At 48.0% G+C, this 24,583-nt stretch overlaps 2 protein-coding genes across 2 annotated transcripts; both read right to left on the reverse strand.

The window, feature by feature from the left end:
* Positions 1-1,690: 1,690 nt before the first annotated feature.
* On the reverse strand, positions 1,691-6,516 carry SPATA24 (spermatogenesis associated 24). Its single transcript, XM_067305088.1, has 6 exons — positions 6,418-6,516; positions 5,977-6,042; positions 5,196-5,326; positions 4,207-4,277; positions 2,965-3,067; positions 1,691-2,311 (listed from the first exon to the last, which is right to left on the reverse strand). Exons 1-6 carry the CDS (start codon positions 6,514-6,516, stop codon positions 2,221-2,223), a joined length of 561 nt encoding a protein of 186 aa, XP_067161189.1. The 3' UTR covers positions 1,691-2,220.
* Positions 6,517-10,309: 3,793 nt separating this feature from the next.
* Positions 10,310-23,587, reverse strand: DNAJC18 (DnaJ heat shock protein family (Hsp40) member C18). The gene is made up of 7 exons (XM_067304530.1): positions 23,449-23,587; positions 23,049-23,194; positions 21,679-21,864; positions 18,571-18,683; positions 17,101-17,210; positions 14,971-15,143; positions 10,310-10,844 (listed from the first exon to the last, which is right to left on the reverse strand). The coding sequence occupies exons 1-7, from the start codon at positions 23,484-23,486 to the stop codon at positions 10,720-10,722; spliced, it is 891 nt and encodes a 296-aa protein (XP_067160631.1). The 5' UTR covers positions 23,487-23,587; the 3' UTR covers positions 10,310-10,719.
* Positions 23,588-24,583: the final 996 nt, after the last annotated feature.

The following is a 24,583-nucleotide window of genomic DNA, read 5'->3' on the forward strand; positions in this document are numbered from 1 at the left end:
CCCGGGGCCGTGCTGTTCCGTGGCGCGGAGGGAGGCCGGGGGCCCCACGCTCCTGCTACGTCCCCGCCGCGGCTCCCTCTGGCCTGGTTCTCTCCATCCTCGGGCCGCCCAGAGCGCTGCAAGCCCGGCCCCGAGCGGCAGCCACCCAAGGCCACCCCAAAACTAACAGCAAGCTGCCCAGGAGCGGATTCAAGGCTTGAAATCAAACCGGGCATCGAACACCTCCAGGTCTCGCGGAAGCTGAGCGAAGGGCGGTTATGATTTGCCTTTTCGGGGGGCTCAAAGCAAGTGAGGGGGCCGCTGAGCGCGGTGCGAGGGTCTCTGCGCGTTGCAGCCAGCAGCCCCGACGGCTGGCGGTGCAGCTCACCGCCTGCCTTTGGAGGGATTTTTTAAGCAGGAGGCAGCGAAGGAGCAGCAGCAGGTGCTCCACGGCGCTGCCAGCCCCACAGCAACTTGATGCCCGAGTTGTTTGGGTTCATACGGAGACTAAATTTAAACCTTGGCAAGGAAAAGAAAGGCATGAAAAACTTTTTACTCAATAACCGCCCTGCTGTTTAACCCTTTGCTGCTGAACGCGAGCTCCTCTGGTGCCGTGGTTCCTAGGCAGCATTTGCGGCCTCCTGCAGCGGTGGGGAGCGGGGGAGACCTGCCGTGACAACGCAGCGCTCGCCGGCACGGTGGCCAGCGTGGTGGCTTTGTGCACCCCCAGCAATCGGGGATGGGTCTTGCAGAGCAATCGCCTGGTGCCAAAGGGCTTTACCAGCGACCCCCATGCGCAGGGACTGGCACTGGGGCTGCCGGCTGGGAGCACGCCAGCTCTCAGCCTGCGGCTCGCCGGCATCGCCCAGCCCGGCGGGGCCGGCTCCCTGCACACCCAGGGCAGCGCAGGCCTGGCCGCGCTGGCAGGCGCCTGCTGAGTCACTGCTCGCTCCGGCCTTGACACGCCGCCAGGCGGGACGCGCGCAGCTGGCGCTCGGCGGGCAGCGGGCCGAGCCGCCTGCGCTGCCGCGGCCTTGTCCTGCAGCGGGATTTGTGCTCGGGGGGAGAGGGGGCGCAGGCCCTCCTGCTGCCTCTGTTTCGCCGCACTGCTCTCCCTGCCGAGCTGCTCTGCAGCGGTGTAAAAACGCAGGCTGCAGCGGTTGGGGAAGGCCTGGCAGCTGGCGGTGAGCAGAGCCCGGCGCGAGCTCCCAGCTCGCCTCCCCGGCCCCTCACTGCCAGCCAGCCCAGCTCAGGCAGGGTTCGCTGCACAGACCAGACCGTGCTTTCCTATAATGCTCGGGCAGCCAAGTGTCCCAAGCCAGCCCGGACACTTCCTGGCAAGACGAATGGCGTTTGGGGCAGCGAGCAGTGCTTGGACCTGAGGGACCCCTTCTTGGGGGAGGGGGGTCATGGCAGCAGGGTCTGCTGTGCTCTCCGGCAGAGCCGGGGTGAGGAGGGCAGACCCGCTGCCAGGTTTGCTTTCCCGTGGCATTTGGGGCGCTGGAGTCGTCGATGCCACTAAATCAGCAGCCTGTGGACGCTGGTGGAGCTGGGGGGGCCTGCTAGGGTAAAGGGGTCACAGGGGCAGGCCCTTGGGCTTCCTCACCCCCAAAGGCAGGCAGCATAACTGGTGTCCTCCCCAGCCTTCGGCCTCCTCAGGGCGCAAGGAGGGCACGCACGCCTTGCTGAATACCTTCAGTGCATCTGGGGTACCACTACTGAGGGCAAGGGAGCGGAGGAAGGGAGCAAACTGCAGAGAAGGTACAAGGGAAACAGGCACTGGGGGCTGGCGAAGGAGAAGCTGCTCCGGATAAGGTAAAACCATTCATTTGCAGTGGCACCACTAGTTCAGACCCAGTGGCGCACACTAAGCCCTGCAGCCAGCTGGGCTCTGTCCAGGACAGTGCCAGAGGTGAAATACTCAACCTCTGCTTTTCAGCGCCTCGCACGGAGTCAACTCCTCCAGGAGTCATGGCCACAGGGGGAATGAACGCACTGTGACTGAAGATCAGGTCTCACTGGATGCGATGCACCTGGAGGGAAGACCTCTGGGGAGAGGTGCCTCCAGGACGCATATGTAGCTGGTGGTCTGCACGGCTTGCTGGAGCAGGAGGCTGTTCCAACAGTCAGCACTGCTGGGCGAAGGGAAAGGTGCTTGTGTTGTTAGCTACAGGTCCTGGCGTCCTGACAGCGGGTGCGTATATCTCAAGCTATGCAGATTTAGAGGAACTTCTTGTGTAATCACTTGAAACCTTTCCTCTGCTTCTTTTCCAGCACTTGAGCTATGTACAGTTCTTGCTGCTTCTGTATCTTTAACTCTGACACTTGGGTCCTGCCAAAAATGAAACAGTCACAGTTTAAACAGCTGCAACAAGTGGCAAGAAAATACTGGAGGCTGCTAGGGTGGCTGGAAAGTACCACTGCATGCTCAGGCTTTCGCCTCCTTCCCAGGCACCCACTCTCAGCACTGATGGAGACAGGATACAGAGTGCCTAGCCCAGTACACCCCAGGGTTCACTCTTTGCTCCACAGGCCCATGCTAAGGAAAAACCTGGTTCTCCTACCAGTATGGCAAGGAATTTTCCTGAGGGGCCATTTGCTACAGAAGTGCTGCCTTTCAGACTGGGCCTGGGATGAGAGTTGCTAGCCCTTCTGACTTGTATGCGTAAAGCACGTGGGTGGTTCAGCACCCAAACCCATTCCCTCCCCTGTGTTCTGCTGATCTGAGATGGCCTCTTGCTCAGCTGGGGAGGAAAAACATCCCATGAGGCTGATGTGCCTCTTTCCAGAGAAGCAGTTGCAGTGAGGATTGCTGGGATAGCTGGTTTCTTAAAACAACCCAAAGGCTGCCACAACCCACCTTTCCGGGTACACTGTTAACACATGGCCCAAACAGGCTGTCTTGTGTGACCGCCCTGGCACCCAGGACAAGCTCCTGCTGGCTGCAGCGTGAGGCTGCCAACAACCCATGGGCAAGATACGCACTTGAGTGTCTGCTTCTGCTGGGCGATGCAGCGCTGCAGTGCCTGGATCTCGTTCTCCTTGTCCTTCAGCACATCCTCCTGCTTCACGATGCGGCTTTTTATTTCTACAGAGAAAAGAGGGAAAGCCAAGGCTGAGATCCTTGGGGTCTCACCAGCTTAGCTCATCCTCCTACAAACCACTAGGGTACAAAGATTTTAGGGTGACAGCCCGTAAAACTGCGGCAGAACAGTTGGGGGAGGGTGTGCATTTGCCTTGGCTTTCAGCGGAGATTAACCCCGCAGATGGCACAGCACAAGATATCTGCTCTAGTCCCGCAGTTTGCATGTTCACCTGAATTACTTCACGTGTGAGGTTTTTGTTTTCTAGCACAGCTGTTTGCAGGCCCCACATGAAGCCCATATCGGGGTGCAGAGGGGAGCAGCCCGTTAAAGCACACGGTAGAACAACAGACGGATCAAGGCTGAGCTCTCCCGCCACCAGCCTCGTCCCGGTGGGAGCTGGTTTCACGGCTCCCCCTGCAAAAGGCAGGGCTGGGTGCTCTGCAGCCCAGGCAAGCTGACACAGATGGTGATGAAGAGCTAGGTCATTGCTGAAACCTCCCCATTTCAGATCACCTCCGAGCAGCTCCCAAGCAGGCCCTTTCCTTCTCTCGGTAAGCTCTGGGACTGCACATCATGGGCAGAGCTGAAAGGGGGATTCCTGGTAGCAAGGCCTGGGCCCTCACATCCAGCTCCCCTGGAGAGCAGAGCACGGCTCTGCCTGGGACAAAGCACACGGCTCAGCGTGCCTGACCAGGAGCCTTTACATCTCACAGCACCTTCACCAGAGTCAGCGACGTTACGCGTCATGTGCTGCCTCGCGAGGCCAGCTCTCATCAGCTGCAACAGCAAGACTGGCACAGCCTCCCTGAAGCTCTTTTCCCAGGCAGAGAAGAGCAACCAGCCTTCTCCTACCTGCTGGCCTGCGTACTGGTTGGCCTGGGAACCCAGACTGCATCTCCACCTCGCACTTTCACTGGGAAGGAGGTGATGACCTGAGATGTGGTGGCCTCAGGCAGAGAAGCATGCCCACGTGCAACCCACCCTGTCTGTGCCAGCTGCTGGAGGCCTGCTAAGGAAAATGCCTGCATGTGCCCCTCTTTTGGCAGGATGCGCTTAAATCAGAGTCAGACTTGCTAATCCTGATTTAAATCCTGGTTTACATTTATACTTAAGCCAGCGTGATAGTGCCTGGTAGACTTACCATTGCATTTGTTTATTAACTTGTCTTTTTGTGTCAGTTCCATAAGTGCTTTACTCTTAATGCTGTCAAGCCTGAAACAGAGGCAACAGAGAGGAAGATGAAGGCTATCAGAGGCTGAAACAGAGGCAACAGAGAGGAAGATGAAGGCTATCAGAGGCTGCTGAAGGCAGAATGTGCCTCTCCCAAGAAGTAGCTACATTTTGCAACTCCAGAAGAGTAGGAAATACAGGCCCAAGTTGGCAGAGGCTTTCAAAGCTGCCTCTGAGGTTCACTGGACATCCGAAACATGCCAGCAGCTTTGAAAAAAATCTTAAGCACTTTGATACCCAAGTATTTGAGGTGCACTCCTAGGGCACATGCAGATAGCTTGACTGGGCCAGGCTGACCCTGCAACGTGATCTGCTTGGGCAGGCCTTTAAGTCCATGCAAGCACTCAAGGACTTCACAGTGACGCCTTCCTGTCCACCGCATTATCACGTTACAAGGCAGCGGCACTGGGAAGACGCCCAAGCCATGTGCAGACTCAAGGGGATGCGCTTCAGGGGAAGCCTAAAAGGTCTGATCTTCTGAGACTTCAGTTTCAACCTCCAGCTCTCAGAGCATGGGCCCGGGTTCAGTACACCCTGGCGCAGGAGGAGTGCCGCCAGCAGCAGCATCCGGCCTGCTGAGGATGAATGTGCTTTTCTTCCTGCCGTAATACACAGGGGGTCTAGTCCTACTCCAAGATCTCTTTGTGCAGGGAGTGGTAGAGAGACACAGTGAAACGCAGGCTCTGTCTGCAAGCTGTTTTCTGAACCTGAGCCAAAACCCCACAGAGCTGCACTCAGTCTGAAACCTCTGATCTCTGCTAAGTTCAGGTTAAGGTGGTTTGCTCTGTCGCCAGTCCTGTTGCGTGCCACCTCCCCCAGCCCAGCTGCAGGCAAGGCAGCACTCGCTGTCTCTGCTAAAGAACCAGGGACAATTCCAGCCTGCCCCAGCCCCGAGCTCACGTTTTTTCAAAGATCTGTTCTTCTCTCTTGAGCTGCCGGGACAAAACCTCCACTTCCCCCAGCGCAAAGTCCAGCTTCTCCGATTCCTTGGTGAGCAGGTCTTTGGTCCTTGCGTGCGCTTTCTCCTCTTCCTGTAACACACATACCAGCCTCACGTGCCAGGCCAGCTTTAGGTGCTCTCCCTGCTCCAGGCACGCACACGAGTACGGTTTCAGCTTCCTCTCTGTTTCGCTGGAGGGGCCGGCAGCACCTCGTCCCCAGCTAACTCCAGCAGGAGCGGGCTGCGCCCCCCACTCCGCAGGCAGATGGGCTCCTAAATCCCTCTGCCTCCTGGCAGCTGCCTCTGCTCAGAGGTCCGACCCACAGCCCTTGGAGACCCTCCACTCGTGCTACCCACCCCAGAGAGCAGGAGGGCAAATTGCAAAGGGGCTGAGTAACGACCTTCCCGAAGGTGCTGCACGAAGAGTTAACCAGCCCAGACAAGATCCTGCGGCTTACTTGGCCTAACGCAGCAGCGTCTTTCCAGAAACTTTTGTTTGGATGCCCCCCAAAAGCCCCAAATGCTTTTTGAATGTTGCTACGTAGAAGCACAACTAATCCCAAAGCGCTGCTGCAGCTTTGGGCTATCTCACAAGGCAGATGGGCCGCTTCGTGCTGATTTCTGAAGGAAAACCACCCGCTCAAGCTGGACCCCAGGCTGCTGGGGAGGACCAGGGCTCCACCGAGCCACGCCGCCGCGCGGCTCCGAGGCAAGGGCCGCGGCTCCGAGGAGGCGTGATACCTGCAGCCGCCTCACCACGCCTTCGTAGTCCTGCCTGCTCACCGAGCTCTCCTCCTGAAAGGCAAGCTGCCCCAAGGCCTCAGGGCCGGCCGGGCAGCCCCGGGGGGGTGCCGCTCGTGCTGGGGACCCTGGCTCGCAGGACCAGCCCCCAGCCCGGCCCAGGCCACCCACGCGCCAGGTCCCGTAGCCCCCGGGGCCCAGGGCATGGGGGGCCCATGGCCATGGGCAGGCCCCTCCCACCCACACCAAGCCCCGCCCCGTACGGCCAGAAGGGGCGTGGCCTCTCCAACCGCCTCTCTCCCATGACCCCCGGTGCCAAGGAGGGGCGTGGCCCCCTCAGGCCCCTCCCCCCGCGGTGCAGGGAGGCCCCCCCCCCTTCAGGCACCTCCCCCCCCCCAGGAGGAGCACTCCCGGTTTCGGCCCCCCCCCGGGCCGCCGCACCCGCCGCCGCAGCCGCTCGATGAGGGCGGCCTGCGCCTCGGCGAGGCGCCGCAGCTGCCCGGGTAGCAGCGCCGCAGCACCCGCCGGCTCCGCCGCCATCTCCCGCAGTCCCGCGGGAAATGGCCGCCGCCGGGCCCGTCTCTTAGCAACGGGAGCCCCCCCCCCCCGCTCCTTAAAAGGGCCGGCGCCTCGCCCGGCCCCCGCAGCGAGCAGAGGCGTCACGTCGAATACAAAACCCTTCATTTTCTCGTTAAAAGCCGGGGCCGCGCACCAGGAGGGCGGCACTGCGGGGACTGCGCCCGCGACGGGCGACAGCAGCGCAGCCGTGCGGGGACACGGCCCCGGTCGCCCCCACAGCGCGGCCCCTCGCGCTCCGCGGCCGAAGCTCTAGCTCCCCCCGGGGCTGCGCGCTCAGGCAGCCGCGTCGTTACCGCGGGCCCTAGCGCACCGGCCGCCCTCAGCGCTGCCGCCGCCTGCGAGCGGGCGGGCAGCCAGCCCCGGCGCCCCGTCAGCGGAGCGGCCGCGCGGGAGGCTCCGCCGGGCAGGCGCCATCGGCCCCTGCGAGCCCAGGCGCGATGCCGGGGCGGCTCAAGGACGGGCTTTGCCTCCTGGGGTGGGTCGGGTGGGCGGTTGGCGGCGCCGCATGGCCGCGGCCAGGCCTCAGCCGGCGGCGTCGCCCGCGGGCCGAGCGGCCGCCCCAGGAGGCCGGCAGGCCGCTTCCTTCGCTTCCCCATCACCGCTGGGTCTGTAATTAATTCTTCATTACAAATCTCTGTGGAGGCTGCTGCATATTGATTTCACATTTAAAAAAAAAATTCCCAGGCTGCACAATTATTTCTATTTCATATTCAGTCTTTTTACCACAGTACAGACAGAGAAATGTCAAATCTTTCATTTCAAAAAAAAAATAATATATATAAACCTATTTGCAAGTCTACTGATATTCCCAAAGAAATAACAGCATCCTACAAAGATTCAAGCACTCTCATAAAAGTGATGAATATTCTTAGACAAAAACCACCGCTATGGCAGGAACCATTGGAAGCCTGGATCAAAGTGAATAAGACCTACTCAGAGCTCAGAGAACGTATTTTCTCCCTTTAGAGACCAAGAAATCATTAGAAATCAATCATTTTGGTGAGTAACTTTTGCTTAATAACAGTAACGCACTTTAACAGTCATGGGTATGTTTTTTCTTTTTTTTTCTTTTTTTTTTTTTAGTAAACAGGATGCCAGTGCTTTACAAAAAAGTATTACGTCCATCACTGAAGACATTTTAGAGAGCCAAATGTCCTTATTCGCAGCCTAGAAAACTGGCACTCAAAGATTCACCTGTAACATTCTTGCCCACAATTATGTGTAAAGAACATCTTATTGCTTTTTGAAATATTTTTACCTTTTGATCTCATTTTCCACCTAATGCTGGCCTCTTTCCTAGTCCCAGAGAAGTTGCTTAGAATTACTGTGCTTCTCACAGGTAGTCTCCCACCTCTATAAAGCACTTTGAGATCTTTGGATGAAAGGTGCGATATATTAAGTGCAAAATACATGTATTCAAGTTCTATGCAGTACATCATCAGTCCAATAAAGTCATCATGTTTGGTTTCCCCACCTATTTCACTTTATAGTAATGGGAGTCAAACAGAAATGACAGGGAAGGGGAGGAAAAATAACAAACCTGGAATGAAGTCCAACCACTTTAATATAATTGAAATATATTCTACAGACTATTTAATATATAAAAAGCAACATTAAAAGAATGTTGCTTTTTATACATACACATATTAAGCACTCAAAATTGGTTAATACCGGAATTAAGGCTGCCTATCCTACTTTCAGCCACGTTATCAATCTGGAACAACAAAATCAAACATTTTTGTCCTTACTACACACAATTCACAACAACTCACTAGTCCAACACTAAGCGCCTTCTTTTAAAGGCACTCTTGCTGTCTCGAGTGGTTGAGGAGCACTGCTGAACTTATCCACGTGCTCCTACAGAAGCTCCCGATGGGGGGCTGGGGCACAAATATTAACACCAAAACATTCGCTATTTTAAAGGGCAACTATGTGATTTCTTTTTAATTCTATTTCTTTAAACACCACCACCATTTCATAGCAGCAATGCTGCTGTAGTTGTGATGGTCCAAACATACATGGGATGTGCATATAAGGGTGCTGCTGCCAAACTTTTGTGTTTAAAGCACTTATCTGTCTGCAGATACGAATTCGCACAACTTATGCAGATCAGAGCACAGTTTCAAAACCTAATACAAGCACCAACCCTCTGTTCTCGATCACTGGAAGAGCTTCTCTTCCTGCAACTGCCAGCTTCATTTGTTATACAGTTCCAACTGCTGTAACAAATGCAACAAGTATACCACGGGGACAGGTTTTGGTATCTACAGTCCTGATTCACTCTCAGTACCAGCTATCTTGTACGCTATGTCAAAAGGACATCCTCAGCACATGCAGAGAGTACTAGACTATGATTGCACCTTAATGCCCAGGCACATGGAGACTGAAGTCTAAGTTTTAAAGGCAGTTTTAATTCTGGCATTTTTTTTTTTAAAACCTTTGAGCACTTTATTTTCTAGGTTTAAGCAAAGGCAATCTGTGGCTTCCTCCACTATTTGTGGGGAGCTTTAGGAATAGGGGCAGCAACAGATACACTTGTTCAGTTCTTTGCAGACATGTACTTACATGTCACGGAGGTAAGTACTGCTTCTGCTACTACTACGCTAAATCCCCACATTAGGGAGGGAGGGCAAAAGCCTGTCGCATTGGTACCTCTACTGCTTGGAGATATCATTCTTTAGAATACTTCATTCCACAAGTTTTGTAGGTATCTAGTACATCAAAAATGTGAAAACAAAAGTGCCTTCCTCCTACTATTTTGAAAAGAAGTACAGAGAATGAAATTTAGGGTGCAGCTACATATGTGTGCGTTCGTAGAGAGAGCAGGTTGAGACTCCCTGTGCAGAGCCCTGATCTTCCAATGTTCTGTACAAGCTTGTGTACTGGAATGGGCAGAACTAAGACTTCTCTAAGTTATGCCCAAGTAAAAAGGATCAAAAATTCAACTGTTGCACAGGATCATGGCCATGCCCATTTTCCTCTCATCTCACTGGCAAGAGCACGATCCCACAAGCGGGATTGTTCAGGTGGGCTCATTTTAATCTGATCCAGGTAAACTAGATGCTGCTGCTGGTATGGTACATACCAGTGACAACATCAGCGAAACTGGCTCAGAAGCTTAATGATGCTTAATTGGAATAATACTCTGTTCTCTGCTGCTTACAAGCATAACCCATCCTCAACCTTCCTGTAAACATCTGGCTTTGTAAAGGAGGATTCAGAAAAAACAGGTAACTACTACATAGATCTTTTTCTTTGCAATACTAATCTCTACAGTGAAACATTCATAACTGCTCAGAGTAAAAATATGCTACATCAAAACTGCACCAGCAAGCAGAACCCCTGTAACAGCTGGAGAAGAGTTTGCAAATAAAATCAGAACTAAACAACCAGCTTAAAAATATGCCACTGAGAACATGAGAAAAGAAATACGGTTGTCCTTTCTCTACAGTTTGGCAGACATTGGAATCAGTCCCATTCACAGACTCTCCTCTTCTTGTTCCGTGTTCCTGCTGCAATCGCAGCTTGTTTCCTCGCTAAGGAATCGATCAGGCATGGATCTTCAGTCAGACAAGCACCTGGTTAAGTCCCTTTGACGTTAATGAGCTAGGAACGTGCTCAAAAGCTTACCTGAAGCGGGTACCTGATACTTCTCAATTAAGCATCAAGTATTAGACCAGAACAAGAAATATGCCCTCTTTCAATCTAAATTCTCATTACAAACCACTGTAGAAGCAAGGACATCCGCGTGAGATCAGTATGAAAAGGCTAGCATACTTTAATGCTGAGAACTACACTGTATGATCAAGTGAACTGCAGGTCCATATAAAATACAGAAAGCAGGGGACATTATGTCTACTCTCCCGGGAAGTATACGCTGTTTGGATGGCAGACAAACTACCATGAAGACAGGTTCCAAACTGAATAGCATTTCCCAGGGAATTAATTTACACTAAGTGCCACTGGTCCTTGGAACCAAACGTAATGTACAGTATATTAAAGCAAACACTAGCTCTACAGCTCGTGTTGGCCCATCTCTGCATTATATGAAGGAATCAAGTATTCAGACTCTTTACAACAGACTCCTTCCCTTTTTATACAAAGGAAAATAAAAACATAAGTTAAAACAGCAATAAATAAAACCACAGAACGTGTATGTCCTGGTCAGCCCCCTTTGTGCATTCCAATCAGACTGGAGAGCTTCTCACAGTGCTCAAGTTTCAGTGATTCTGCTTTCTGTTTTAATCGTTCATCTCTGTATAACTTGGCCAAATTTGACAAATCAGATTCTGAAAGATGAAAAGAAAAAATATTAGGACAAACTCTGTGAGCCTACTTCAAATAACTGTTTCTCAATGCTTTATAATCCTCATGACATGCTTTTTTATTCATCTTATTTCAGTGATATTAGGCATGTTAAAAACCTTCTTTAATGAGAGGCCATGAGGTTCAACTAAGCTAGCTACCTAAGAAAACAGTATTTTCATAATTGCTTGAAAATTCAAACAATTAAAATAACTCAATTAAAATAACCCAAACACGCTACCAGTAAAATGGAGGCAATTCTTCCGGCAGATCCATTCTGCAAGGGCCCAGAATACCCATCCAAACACAACTTCAACGGAACAGCTCAGAGTGTAGTATTTTACTTTAAGCTGTTTGGATTTTTTTTTTTTTTTTGATGTTGTGCTTCTTAAAATTCAAGCTCTGTCTGGCAAGAGGTTTGCCCAGAAGGCATTATAAATTAGGTGGGGTTTTTTTGGTAATGATTATGGGAAGGTGAGCAGCTAGATCAGGGACTTGTCTGGAAGGGCTGTGCGCCTTTTCATTAACAACATAGTCTCAAGTGTACTCCACTTATTTTTTTTCTTCTCAAAAGCAACATATATAACTGAAAGAAACCCATTGTTTGAATGTAACTCAGAAGTTTCTTTTGCTGATTAGCTAAGGATGTCTTAATATAGCTTTCTCCCTAAAGAATAATTTAGATACTGGATTAGATGCACCTATGAGAATAGCAGTAATTCATTTCTGAAAAGGTCAAAATTTCCCTAAGCACAAGCTACCTGATGACATTCAATTTTTCTAAGAGCTTTTATACACCTTTCAAGTCCCTCAAGTTCATCATTCGGAGTGGCAACAACATCTCAACAGGACAAACAACAGGACATCCCAGCAAAACCTTTCCAGCCATAGGTCCTCTGTCCCACTGAAATTTAAAGGCATTTGACTCTCTAGCTATTTATTGAAAAGCTTTTACAAACTGAGAAGCATGAACATTTTTAGATCAGGAATCAGTTTTCCAGTTCTTTTAACTAAAATACCACTCAAGTAGAGTGGCAGGCATGGTGGACACAGCCTTGACAAGCCTTCAGCAAAACAGGACTCAGGTGATTGCCTTTAAGTCCAAAATGCCTGGAGTACTGCAATGAAGAATCTCAGTTTACAGCTAGTTTCTTATATTTTTGAATTTTTCACACATAGTTGTCCCTTCATCCTTATTTGACTGAACCTTTGCTCTTTAAGGAACTCTTTCGGCTTCAGAGCTCTTTGCAGAGCTCAGTCTCACTTCACAATTGTGCTACCACAACCGAACAGTCATTTGTATTTGTAGATCTGGGACCTGCCTTCTGTGCCGAACTGTATCAAAGATTTCAGGAGACTGCCAAAAAACATAGTGTAAGCAGTTTTTACACTCTATTCTGCTGTGAAGGGAGAAACACTGTTTACAGTAGCAGTATAAAAGTCACCAGCTAAACAAAATACCGAAGTATTAGTTACTTTTGAAGTTTTCAGTAAGATAGTTGGAGATCAGGTAACACTTAAAAATCACCAAATCAGTGGCTGTAAACCTAATATTTTGCTGGTGCTGAAGAGAAATGCAACTCCAGTAATAAAGCAAACATACTGTTAACAGACATTCAACTGACAGGGAAAAAAAAAAGTCGACCACGTGAAGTTAACGCTTAAATAAGAATTAATGGACCAAATGTATGAAACAACAGCTGATTAAGAAATGTCTCAAGGTCTCCAGAGAACCTTCTCACCATCACTCCATCTTGTATTCAAAGTTTATTTTTACAAACTTAGCTGTACTAAAGTTAGCGCGGTCTCAGCCTTATTCATTACTGGCTTGCTGGCCCAGATGGCAATTGTTCTGAAAACGTTTTTCCACTTACAGTGGTATCCTCAGGCTACTGCTAATTGTGGACACTGCAAGTGTATTTGCAGACGTGTGACTAATATATACGGCAGTTAATTTTGCGAGCGTGTATTTCTGCTCCTCAGTTAACTTAGGACCTGAAGTGACAACGTCACAGGTTCATTTGCTAGATGCACAGGGATTTTTGAGAGCAGCATTCCTTCACGTCACTACGTGTGGATTATACAGGATGTAAAAACAGAACCTGCATCTGGTGGCCTGCATGAAGCGCTCAGCTGTGTAAGGGCACGTTTACCAGCGTAGTCAGCGGCACGAGAATCAGCCGAGGATGTAGCTCCAGTGAAGCAGCCGCCTTTGCTGTCTTGTGAGACACGCACAACTGCTGGATGCCACAGCCCCCGATGTGCACGCACTCTGTGGCCACCGCTGCCGGTGGCTGCGGTCACTGTCCCTCCCTGCCTCTCCGTGCAGTTGTACAAATAGGGATGTTCTCATCCATTGCCATTCCCAGTGAGGGCTTCTCTTTGGCACGTACCGTCACTGGGCGCACGTGACAAATGAAGCAATTTGGGCTGAAAGTTTTAAAATGTACAGATCTGAAGAGGAGCGTTATTTGCAGGCATTCCTTGGCATTCGATGCTGGATCGTTTCCCTCTGACTCTCAGCCCCTTTTAGACTCGCAGGCCCTGCTGCCCTTTCTAGGGCAGGGCACTCTTTAGCTCAAAGCCTACATGAAAGAGCCAACACAGCAATTTTTAGTAGCACTGGTAGGTCAATTACCAGGGTTCTCCTCTAGATTTATGCTTATTAACAGCCATATTGTACCTAGAGAGTGCTACTGTCAGCTGCAGATGCTCAGAGATCACAAGTCAAGCACACCAAAAATTAAGGCATTGTTTGGATCTTTCCGGTTTTATGTTTTGGGTTCTTTTACTTTTATAATGCCAGAGTCTACATTTGTGTATTTCTCTTTAAAAGCATGAGTGCTAATTTTTATGTAAAATAAACTGTCTCTAGATGAAAACAAAAATATCCTTCTCATCAAAAATCTGCACATAGTTTGGAGTCAGCAACACTACTGTTACCTCTCACGTTGGATTAAGCGAATCTTGTTTAGACAAGGCGCATACTACCATGTTTATGCTATAATGATTCGATTGGTAGAGAAACTGCAACCCAGTGCAAAGTCAGTTTTTAAGTGTGCTGAGGAGTGTTTTTACACAGAGCAATTTAAAAAGCCCTACTCGTGTGTGCAAGCAGCTTACCTCCTACTACTATAATATTTACACAGAAAACAACTTCTTCCAGTTTCCTTCATGCACGACAGTATTTTGTGTTTACTCATTTTAAGGTGCTGAGTACTTTAGCTGAAAAGAGTCAGGCACAACATCCCAGCTTCAGCTAGTCTTGTAATTTGATTTCTGTCATTTTTGCAGGGTTCTGAAAATGGGAATATTCCATTTGCAATGGTATGCTGAATTAGATGGTAGTAATTAACAAATAATGCAATATGGGGTTAACATACATGCCTTTATATGTTCAACCGATGGCATTAGAACTGACATGAGAATAATGATTTTTGAACGCTCGGATTTCTGTGTTCCCACTTTCTGCATTCAATTCTTGTTTTTAAAAGACAGTCTCGACTATGGTGAAACACACGATCTCAAATGCAACTAAAGATAGAAAATGCAAATAAGTGCATTAAATAACCACAAAGTACCCTCTCTGAAAACCGATACCAGTAACACAGTCCACTGCAAGATTTCCAAAAACCACCTGAATAGGCTATGGACTCTCCTTCTCAGGAAATTTTGAGGAAAAAGTTAGATAAATTTCTCACAGAGATAGTCCAAGGCATATATGCTTCTGCCTCAGTGAAGGAAGGGTGGAACAGGTGATCCCTCAAGATCTTTTCTAGCCCTAACAATCGGTCAGAGATAAACAAGTGTGGTGGATTATATGCTTAAGACATCATCAACTAAGAGTTATTCAAGCATAAAAACTCAGTGGAAAAAAATGTCTCAAATGGTGAAATCCACTTTCCACTTCTCTCTCAGAATCACCTAAAATGAACTTTGACAGACTCTTAAAAATAACAAATTCGGTGTTAAGACCACATGTGAGTGCAAGGTTTTTTAAAGTTACATGCTTCGGAAAATAAGGCTAAAAATGGCAGCGCTCTGCGAAGCATAGCCATGATGCAACTACTGATGGGTTGTATGCACACGCCTGTAACAAAGATAACTTACTTTGCTGTTTCTCCTTCCAGCAGCTGGTCTGAATATAGTCTATGTAATCTTTCTCAACAGTTTTTTCTAGCTCTTGAAGCTCCACACCTTGATAATTCTTTTCAAAGTTTTTATCAACATAGTAAGGCACCTGCAAGTTCTCTGTTTCTCTACTAATAACGTGGCCTACGGACCTGTGAAAACAGCATAGAAAAAGAGATTTTTAAGCAGCTCAAATATCCAAAAGAAAAAAAAAAAATCAAGAGATGTTTCCCCATATTAGTATTTCCAGCAGAAGATATTTACAACTTCTCCTCTACGGTAACTTTCTGCAAGACTATAGCTCCCTCAACCATCCAAGAAGGCAATTACAAGTCTCAGGCACTGCAAACTTCCCTACAAACAGAATTCACTCAAAAAACCCACGGTGAAAATATCGAATACTTAGAGGTATCTACAGAGAACTGATTCAGAGTTGACACTGTTCTTTCCAAATGCTGTGTTTGTTCTCAACAGCTCAGTCGAGACGCTTCCAAAGTGTAAGAGCAAATTTTATCCATAAAAAGAAGCTCTACACACTTTCTTCTGTTTACTGATAATTTTTGGCAAGCTATGTACAGAAATCCATGGGAAATGATGACAAATTTAGAGATTATAAGAAAGGTGCATGGCCCAATATTGCTTAGGTACAGTGCAATTAGACTTGTTTTTTCCTGACTTCTGGATCCTTCAATAGCAATAGGAATCTGCAGGGGAGATTCGAGTAGCGCTTCCTTTAGGGTTTTAAAATTATCAAATAAGCAAAGTGGCGTATGGATTATCCCAAAGTACATCCTGCATGTTGAACTAGCCATCCTGACTCAGTCACTGGATTAAACTATTCTCTCCTACTGAATTTCCTTATTTGAGCGAAGATATCCAGGCGTTTTTCAGATCACTGCCCAGAGAAAGAGGCAGGCAGCCAAAAAACAAAGGTTACACTCTGTCCAGTGCAACTCAGTTTGTCCCTTCATCTTCTGTTTGATGGACTCTTTTCCTTCTCTCTACGTCGCAGAGGTGTATGCTCTCTTTTTATAAAAATGTTGTTTTAGTGGGGTTGGTTCTTCAAGGATACGATTTAGAGAAACAGCAGCTGTAACCGTATGCCAGGCTCAGGCCTGGCTATCTCAAATCAACAGGACAAGGGGAGGTAGTGGAGAAAAACAGGAGGGATTAGTTGCTTAGGGGCAGCGTGAGACATTTCGCTTAGCACTGGCAGATCTCAAAACGCTGGCTGAAAAAGATGTCGTATTAGGCTAGGCCTACACAACGACATCTTGTGGTAAAAGCAATAAAGGGCGCTGGGCCAACCAAACTGTGTGACACTGGACAGTAGACGGGCCTAAACCTAGACAGCTTTGCCCCTCAAAGGGAGCAAGGAGAGTTTTTAGAGCGCTCTGCTTACTGCTGCTGGTGGCCTACTAGAGCAGGCTTCTGCATGCTTCCCTCCTCCCAGCGTCGGATTGCGAACAGAGGAGCACGGGGGGTTTCCTCTGCCCGCAACCTCAGATTACCGCAGTCCTGGCATTCCTGCTACTTCCAGAGCTGACCAATTTAGTTTGCTCTTGCAGACCTGGGGATTCTGCTCCTTTGCAGATGTCGAACTAGGGCATTTGAAGACTAATAATTTGCGGAGCTCTGCAATTCTTCCAGTGGAATTCAGGCCCCAGTGCAGATAATTAACACTGCAAACAACAGGCCTGATTTCTTAATTACTTTACATGGGAACCTCAGAAGTTGTCCGCAGATCCTTCGGGACTGCAGACAAGAGGGCTGATAACTACTGCAGCTGAGCTACACCCACATTCCTGCTACTATGGCACTACGCAAAAACATTTCACAGCAGTTGGGAGAGCTCTCTGGCTCCATGCCTCTGTTTGTTCAGTACAGAGCACAGTAAAGCTCGCCACAGCTAATTTCATAATGATAATGCTTAGGAGAACTTGTCAATATAAAGAGATTGTGAGTATTTCCTTATTTACAAATTGATAACACTTTCTATAAAGAGCAGAACTGAACAGTAACATGCATTCTTCTGTCAAGTCCAACTTCTGTCTATCTCCTTAACCTAAGCACCGAAGACCAGAAAAGATTAGTTTTTAAATGACTTACGATTTGTAAAATAGACTGTAGGGTGGGTTAGTTGCCATCAGCTGAGTTATAACGGACACTATTATTATTATGAAAACTGGCATCAACTGAATAAATGCAGAATATGAGTTCTGAAAAGGACAACAATAATTAGCAGACAAGAAAAGATACAGGTGGAAAAGGATATATTTGTTCACCGAAGCCAGGCTATGATAGGCAGATCAACAATGTATCAAATGTAAACTGGGGGGGGGGGGAAGTACTTTTGAATTTTGAGAGGGATAGCATTTGAATTTTAAAATAACCTTTATTAATAATCTTAGAAAAGTCTTTAAAGCCATTTCTTCTAATTGCAGTTTCATGACAATTCTTTAATCTGCAGCTTCCTCCACAAGGCAACAGATGCCCACAGCACTGTGCCTGTCCCAGGACCGGCTGACAAGCCACACTGAGGGAACACTTCGCAATCCCTATCTGTGCTTATGGCTTTCTGTGCAGTTTCTAAAGTTTACTACATGTATTTTTAAAATCCTCATCTCTGTACAATCACTGGATAAAACCACTTAAATTTAAAGGGTTAAGAGACCAGAGGCAGGATGCAGGCATTTGGTTTTTTTTGTTTGCACAAATTTAATAAAGCAAAAGAGTGGGAAAAAAAGCTCTAAGGACCAAAGAGTTCTGCTAGTCATGGAACAAAACCAGACCCTTACTTCTGCTCTTCATTTTATTTTTAAACTGCCCTTCTAAAATTCCTTTTCTAATCAGGAGCAAAATGAAATACGCAGCTATTTAGGCTTTCCTTTCTGTCCTGGGATAGCAACAAGGACACCTGATTTGCAGTAGGTGGGATCTATCTGCCATTGCTTAGTTGTCTGAAAACTTACGGTCTTAAGTCCATCATCTCATCTCAGTTCTTTTCAGAGCTTGTGTTTAAGGAACTCACAGGGAAGAAATCATCTCCTCTGGAGAAAGATCTTGTTAGGTTAGATGAACTGCCTCCAGAGGAGTATTTTTCCAAAGGTAGGTGGCATGTGTGCATGCATGTGCATGCTAGCAACAAGTAACACGCTGCGTCTCCTCTAGGGGGTTCAGCTCGTAGGACTACATCCCTGCACTGGATAAAACCTGTGCAGCACCTGGGCAGGAACTGTGTGCCAGTTTTCTGAAGGTCTGAGTACACCATGAGGACAAGCCAGTACTTCCATATTTAATATCAGTCCACATTTGGACTAATAGCTGTCAGATTACCAAACCATTAGAACTTGCAAAAAAGCAAGCACCAGCAAAAAACCTGATGACACAAACTCTAGGGCCTGTGACCCTACCAATATGATGTATTTTGAAGGTAGTGATTAGTAAGAGACAAATAACGTGGTTATTTTTGAAATCATCCACTGCAGTTACAGCATTGCGGACATTGACTTCAGATGTGTAAGTGAACCCCTCACCCTGGTGGCACATTTAAGCCCACAGATCCCTTCTCCTGGCTACCTGTGGCCTGTTTTCTTCCTCTTCTTGCTCCTGTGTCCATGCTCTCTCATTTCGGTGCCGCCGTGGATAATAGTGAGCATCTCTAGCTACATTTGAGAACATATGGATATTTCCTGATAAAAGAAACCAAGACAGAGTCATGATTTTTATCCAGTTGCTGGTACTTACCTGTATTTCTCAGTTTCTGGTTGATTATCCAGACTTACACTACATAGACCGAATTGGGTATGAGACCTCAGACTGAAAAGGGCAAACGCACTTCAGACTTAGATACCAAAATAATATGACATTCCAAAAAGTGTTCCAGGGAAGTTGTAAAATTTTCTCCAAGACCATCTGAATTTACATCAAACTGCAGAAGCTTGCTATAATTTTTATTATTGTAGGTCATACTTTAATATTAGTTTTATCATATCCGTCTTCAAGACCACAGTTTGTGTTGCATTCCCAGGATTTAAGCAGGAAAACTGTTTTGCTTCAAACACAGTCCATGAATTACGGCTTCCCATAATTACTAAATACGCTCTATACATTTCTACTTTGTCTTCCTTCAAGCTTTTAATACATTCATTCACTTAATGATTTTATAATAAGGAAAGACATAAAAAAAGGTTTTTTTAAGAAAAAGTACAATTCAGACTTTCCTTTCTTGCACGCTGAATGTAGCTGATTTTTAAAAATTCTAAAATGAGGAAAGAATTGCAAATGCTGTTTTCATTTGAAGCTTAAACTCTGACTATATCATCATATGAATATCTTTATAATAGCTATGCCCTCTTCTTTTGAAATTCAGAACTTCTTTATAATAGAGAATTGAAATTTACAGCTGTATGACAACAGAAATGCAAATCTATTTTTAAGCCTTGGGAAAAATGACACAGCATTTCATGCTCATATAGCATCCTTTCTCTGACTTTCTCAATGAATTTTGCAAGTATTGTCAAATTATCGTCGTATCAAGAAACTTGGGGGAGAAAAGTAACTTTTACTATTGTGTAAAAATACTTGTTTCTTTGCTTGTTTAATGACTATACCAAGGGTCTAAGCACGTTTGCAATCAGAGCTCCAACTGTATTAGCACTCTAACAAATGACAGCAGCCAGCCAAACGATGCTCAGGAAAAAGAAAGTTTCTTTCTATCATCTGATGCTGCTCAGACAATATTTTATAAAGCTGTGAAAAAACCAGAAGTGAGTGCGGGAGGGTAGGAGTGGCTTTTGCAGAGTGCCTAGCAGAACATTTCCCAAGTCCTAAGTTTCTCACAGAACTTCTGCCAGCAGTTTCTTTCCTTCCATGCACATTCTTTTATGGGAAGGGAGTCCAACTTGTAGCTTCCACCAATTTGAATTGCAACAGTATGCCACGCGGAGCGTCTCCTTGCAGACTTACAAGCTGATATTTACAAATATAAATTTTATATACTTTTTTCACTGAATTTCCACAGAAAAGTGTAGGGTAAAAACATAGCAACAAAAAGCCACAAACATGTCCATAAGCTATTAAAACAAGTTTAACCCAACACCACCATTTTTCATTGGGAGTTCCAGAAAGCCTGGTGATAGCAAGGTGTCACAAAACGCACAACAGCACAACACTGTAGCTTAACACAAACTTCAGTGTATACACACAAAGTCCTACTTCACTTTAGGTCAATTTTAAAAATATTCTCTTTATTTTACCCATCTGGGCACCCTCTTACTAGTAATTCTCTTGCTAAGTAGAAATTGTGCGGATTTTGCTTACTCGGAAAACTACTGAACTGATTTTCAATAAATAAAAAGTCACTTTTAGGTTAGGAAAATTTCCTTAAATTAGGACCCAAACACTTTTGGGGGAGGAAACTACTGTTTACTACTAATAGCTATTAGCTAATAGCTATTTTCATTTACTTCTTCATGCCATTTTACCTGCTAGACCTGCCATCCCTAGTACCCAAATTCCTCCTGCCGTTTGTCAGCTACACAATTTCCTGTCCTCAGCTCCAAGTGTCCCCACTGCTGGCAGCAACACTGCAGCCACGTTCCACCAGAGGCCGTGTCTCATTAGTGGTCATGCCTCGTTAGTGGCCAAAACGACCGGCATATGCAGGTGCCACTTCTTGCAAGTTCAGAGGCAACGATGTCAGGCTGAGTTTGGCCTATGTTGCACATTTACTAGTAACACTTTTAAAACAAATTGAGATCCCCTTAGCTGCAAGATGCTATCACACTGACTGAGGTTATGAGGTGCTTGTAAGTAATTACCTGTATCTCTTGCTTAAGGTTTTAGTAATTGGTGCGCGTGTTGGTTTATACTACACACCTTGGAGGCGTGAAACAGTACGCAAGAGTGCTAAAGCAATTTGTCATCAAAGATTGCTAAACAAAAATACTGGCAAGGAAGATGCTTGGGGCTCACCATACCTTTCAGAGGTACTTTTAATCCAAACCGGCATTCCATTAATCATGAAACATCTTGCCGTTTTTACTACAAACCCAAAAGCCAAGGTTGGACCAAGACATGCCGAGAGCTGCTACAGGTACAGACGCTACTCTTCTGCATAACCAGTAACAGACAAAGTGATGCCTCTCAGTGAAGGCTAAGATAAAAAGTTTTAGTTTCTTTATGGTACATCAGCTGGCATTTCTGGTTATAGGGGCACTGGGGCCACAGTGCCAGGAACTGCTGCCGTGCTGAATACAGGACAACACCATGAGCAAAGATACCTCTGATCCCTTCCCCTTCACACTTGTTTTTTTTTTTTTTTTTTTTTTTTTTTTTAAAAAAAACCCAAACCACTTCTGACTTCAGACAATGGACAGCGGGAAAGGGGAAAAAAAAACAGTCAGCTACAGCTGCTGTTAAAATGTGGCCCACTCAAGAATCACACTGCCTAAACCCTTGCTGAATTAAAATGCTCCTATCTTAACAAATAAAAGTTAAACTGTGCATTAAAGGAGATTCTCCAGGTATAAAAGCTAGGGAGGGAGAAAAGAGTAAATGCAAACAGGTTTCTGCTCTTTCCAGAGGTATAATCAACTCACCAAATAGTATTAAGAGAACCTAAACTTCATTTGTGGTTTAGTATCAGCTCCTTACATTTCAAGAACACCACAGACAGATACTAACCTGTAGGAAAGTGCCCACCAAAAAAAACATTGAATATTTCTTCTGGTGTGATGTCTGCTTCAAATTCTGTGTAATAATTATAGTGCCTGGCCTGGCCAGTGCTGACATTCTCTTGGTCACTTCCAAATTCATCATATCGTAGTCGCTTTTCAGGGTTGCTCAAAACTGCAAAAGCATTGCCTATTGCTGCAGAATGAATAAGAGAAACGTTACACATGCATATCATGCAATATCTCCAGATCTAGCGACTTTTACAAGCAGAGTAGCAAAAGGCCCAGACAGGCACAGAAGATTTGTGCTTGACCAAAAATTAACAATTTGTTTTTGAAAACTGCCTTTGCAAAAGACATGTTATAATACTGACATTAGCTGTGATGGAACCTATTTCCTGCTATTACTGACAGCAGAAGGAAGACAAAACATTAAAGTATATGGAGAAAGTTCAAATACTTAAAGAACTAAGGCAAGAGAGTCCATTTCAGAATTCTGTCAAGAGACTGAGTGAGAACTTAACTTTTTATCACATCAACCTAAGTACTGACACAGGAGAAGTGCACCTCCAAATACAATATAGCTAATACAAAGTTAATAGCTGCAGAGGTTGATTAAGATGCAGAACCATATTCCAAGTTTTTCTGTCAGCAGAGATTGTGAAGCTGTACCTGCATATTTATTTTACAGTGAACCTCAAACCACCCAGAAGTAGTTCGCTTAGTTCATCTTCTTCCTTCGTCTTTGAAAGAGCACAGCTGTAAGTGAGTTTATACAGAAATACAACTGTAACACAAGAATAAAGAAAAACCCTTCGCAAAGTCCTTATTCTAATATACAATGAATGCAAACCTTGTTTTCCTAGATCTGCCTTACAATGCTGCTGCGTATACCTGCAACACAGCAAGGGGAAGGCAGAAATGTAATTACAAGTTTAGATGCTAACATTGTTGATACAGACTTAGACTGCAACATTACTGAAAAATCCAGAATATTAGACTAAGGTTTCACAGGTTTGCATAATTTTTTTTTGCTTTAATTATGATACAGAGCTGTTACTGATTGCACAACTATGTGCTCTCCTATATGGCCAATGCTACTTCCAAGCGTTATTTTGAAGCAGCAGTGGTATCTAGGAATGAGACTGGGATGCCCCTTCCTTTGCTTCTCATGTATTTTGCAAATCTGCCTTCCAAAGGCAAAGCTTGCTGAGCAGCTGCAGGATTTTATGAAGATATCGCGTGCCTGCCTAAGAAAAGGCCGGGTTATGTGAGCTTGCACGAAGCTTTCATATAAGGTGCAAAGCTGCAAGCCTGAACCGCTCCTTGCTTCTTTTAATGTTGCTTTGTTACTTTAAAGCTGGACTGCAGCCCGCATACCTTTAAAAGCCTCCGTTGCTCCAGGAGCGCGGTTCTTGTCAGGGTGAAATTTCAGGGCCAGTTTGCGGTAGGCTTTCTTCAGGTCCTCCTCGCTGGCGTCTCTCTCCACCCCCAGAATTTCGTAGTAATTCCTGCACCGCTTTATTCTGCAAACGAGCACGACAGCACCGTTACTCGCCCGCCTCCCCCCAGGCCCCGCCGGGCCCGGGGCGGCCAGGCCGGGGCGGGGCCCGCGGCTCCCCCGGCAGCGGGTCCCCGTCCCCCCATCCCCCCCCCCAGGGGCCGGGCTGCCGCCTGCCCTGCGCCTGGGCCCGGGCCTGGGGCCCGGCCGCCCCGCAGGCAGCAGCACCGCCCGGCGCGGCCCGAACCGGCGTGGCGGGGGCCCCGCGGCCGCGCTCACCGCCGCACGCCGTCCAGCTGCTCCGCCGTGTAGGTCATGGCGGCGGCGCCGGGCCCCGCGGGGCAGCCCGGCCACCCTGCGCGCCGCTCACCGCCCGCTGCCCGGGCCTCGCCGCCCCGCCATGTTGTGCGCGGAGACGGTGGCGGTGCTTGGGGAGGGGGGGTGCTGTGGCGGCGCGGGGCCCTCTGGGTACCGGAGTCCTCCGCCGGCCCGCGGGCGGCGCGCCGGCCCCGCCGCGGACTACACTACCCAGAGGGCCCCGCGCGGCAGGAGAGGGGGCGGGCCGGCCGCCGCCGCCTAAGGGTGCCATGGCGACTCGTGATGCAACGCAGGCGGCACCTCGTGACGTCATAGCGGGGCTCCGTGATGTCATAGGCGGCTTCCTGGGGCGGGGCGGAGCGGCTGCAGGTGGCAGAGGAGGGCGGGGCGGGGCGGGGCGGGGCGGGGTGCTGAGCGCAGCCTCGGGTGCTGCTGCCCCGTGCGAGGGAGCCGGGCCCTGCCGGCGCCTGGTCGGCCACACAGAGCCCCCCAGGGGCAGGGGCAGGGGCAGGGGCAGGATGGCCCCCGGCCACGGCAGCCGGGCAGCAGCGCCGACCTCCCGGCCGTTCACCGGGGGTTTGTTTTTGTGATCTTTTGCTACCGACAGCAAAACTCCAAACAGGACGATCTTTGCACCTGTATGACGGGGAAGAGAGTAGGGGGCTGAGAATAAGGCATGGGCATCGCTCGTATCCCCCTGTTGCCGGCGTTGCGGAGAAGCGGCGGCAGCCGTAGCGCGGGGGGGAGCGACGCGGGCCTGCGCTGCTGTATGGTGAGACCCTGCAGCGAAAGCACCTCTGCCCTTTTGCCTGGCAAGTCAGTGCTGCGTGCAACAGCAAGCCTGCATTTGACGCCCCGAAAAGGGGATGCAGAGGGAAAATTTCAGCAGTCCCCCTGCTGGGTTTGGACGATGATGCTGGTGGCTGTATTTGACAAAGCTCGGAGGCCTCCTGAGTGCTAGGGGAGGTGGCAGGATCAGTAATATTCTGGTGGCCCCTTCAGATGGCATAGGCTGGTCACATTTGACCACTGCCTTTGCCAGAGTCGCTCAGGAACCATTCCCTCTTGCAGACCTCAGGCCTCATTCCACCCTTGC

Source organism: Apteryx mantelli, chromosome 14, assembly GCF_036417845.1.
Source record: "Apteryx mantelli isolate bAptMan1 chromosome 14, bAptMan1.hap1, whole genome shotgun sequence".
NCBI lineage: Eukaryota > Metazoa > Chordata > Aves > Apterygiformes > Apterygidae > Apteryx > Apteryx mantelli.

Bases quoted from the DNA above. Each gene is read 5' to 3' on its own strand.
- SPATA24 (XM_067305088.1), bottom strand. From the start codon at position 6,516: ATGGCGGCGGAGCCGGCGGGTGCTGCGGCGCTGCTACCCGGGCAGCTG. The intron at 4,278-5,195 runs GTGAGCTCGGGG...CCTCTGTTTCAG, and splicing joins GAACAGATCTTTGAAAAAAC to GCTTGACAGCATTAAGAGTA. The intron at 3,068-4,206 runs GTAAGTCTACCA...TTTTCTCTGTAG, and splicing joins GTTAATAAACAAATGCAATG to AAATAAAAAGCCGCATCGTG.
- DNAJC18 (XM_067304530.1), bottom strand. From the start codon at position 23,486: ATGACCTACACGGCGGAGCAGCTGGACGGCGTGCGGCG. The intron at 15,144-17,100 runs GTAAGTCATTTA...CTGTTTTCACAG, and splicing joins TACAGTCTATTTTACAAATC to GTCCGTAGGCCACGTTATTA. The intron at 10,845-14,970 runs GTAAGTTATCTT...TTCATCTTTCAG, and splicing joins CTGGAAGGAGAAACAGCAAA to AATCTGATTTGTCAAATTTG.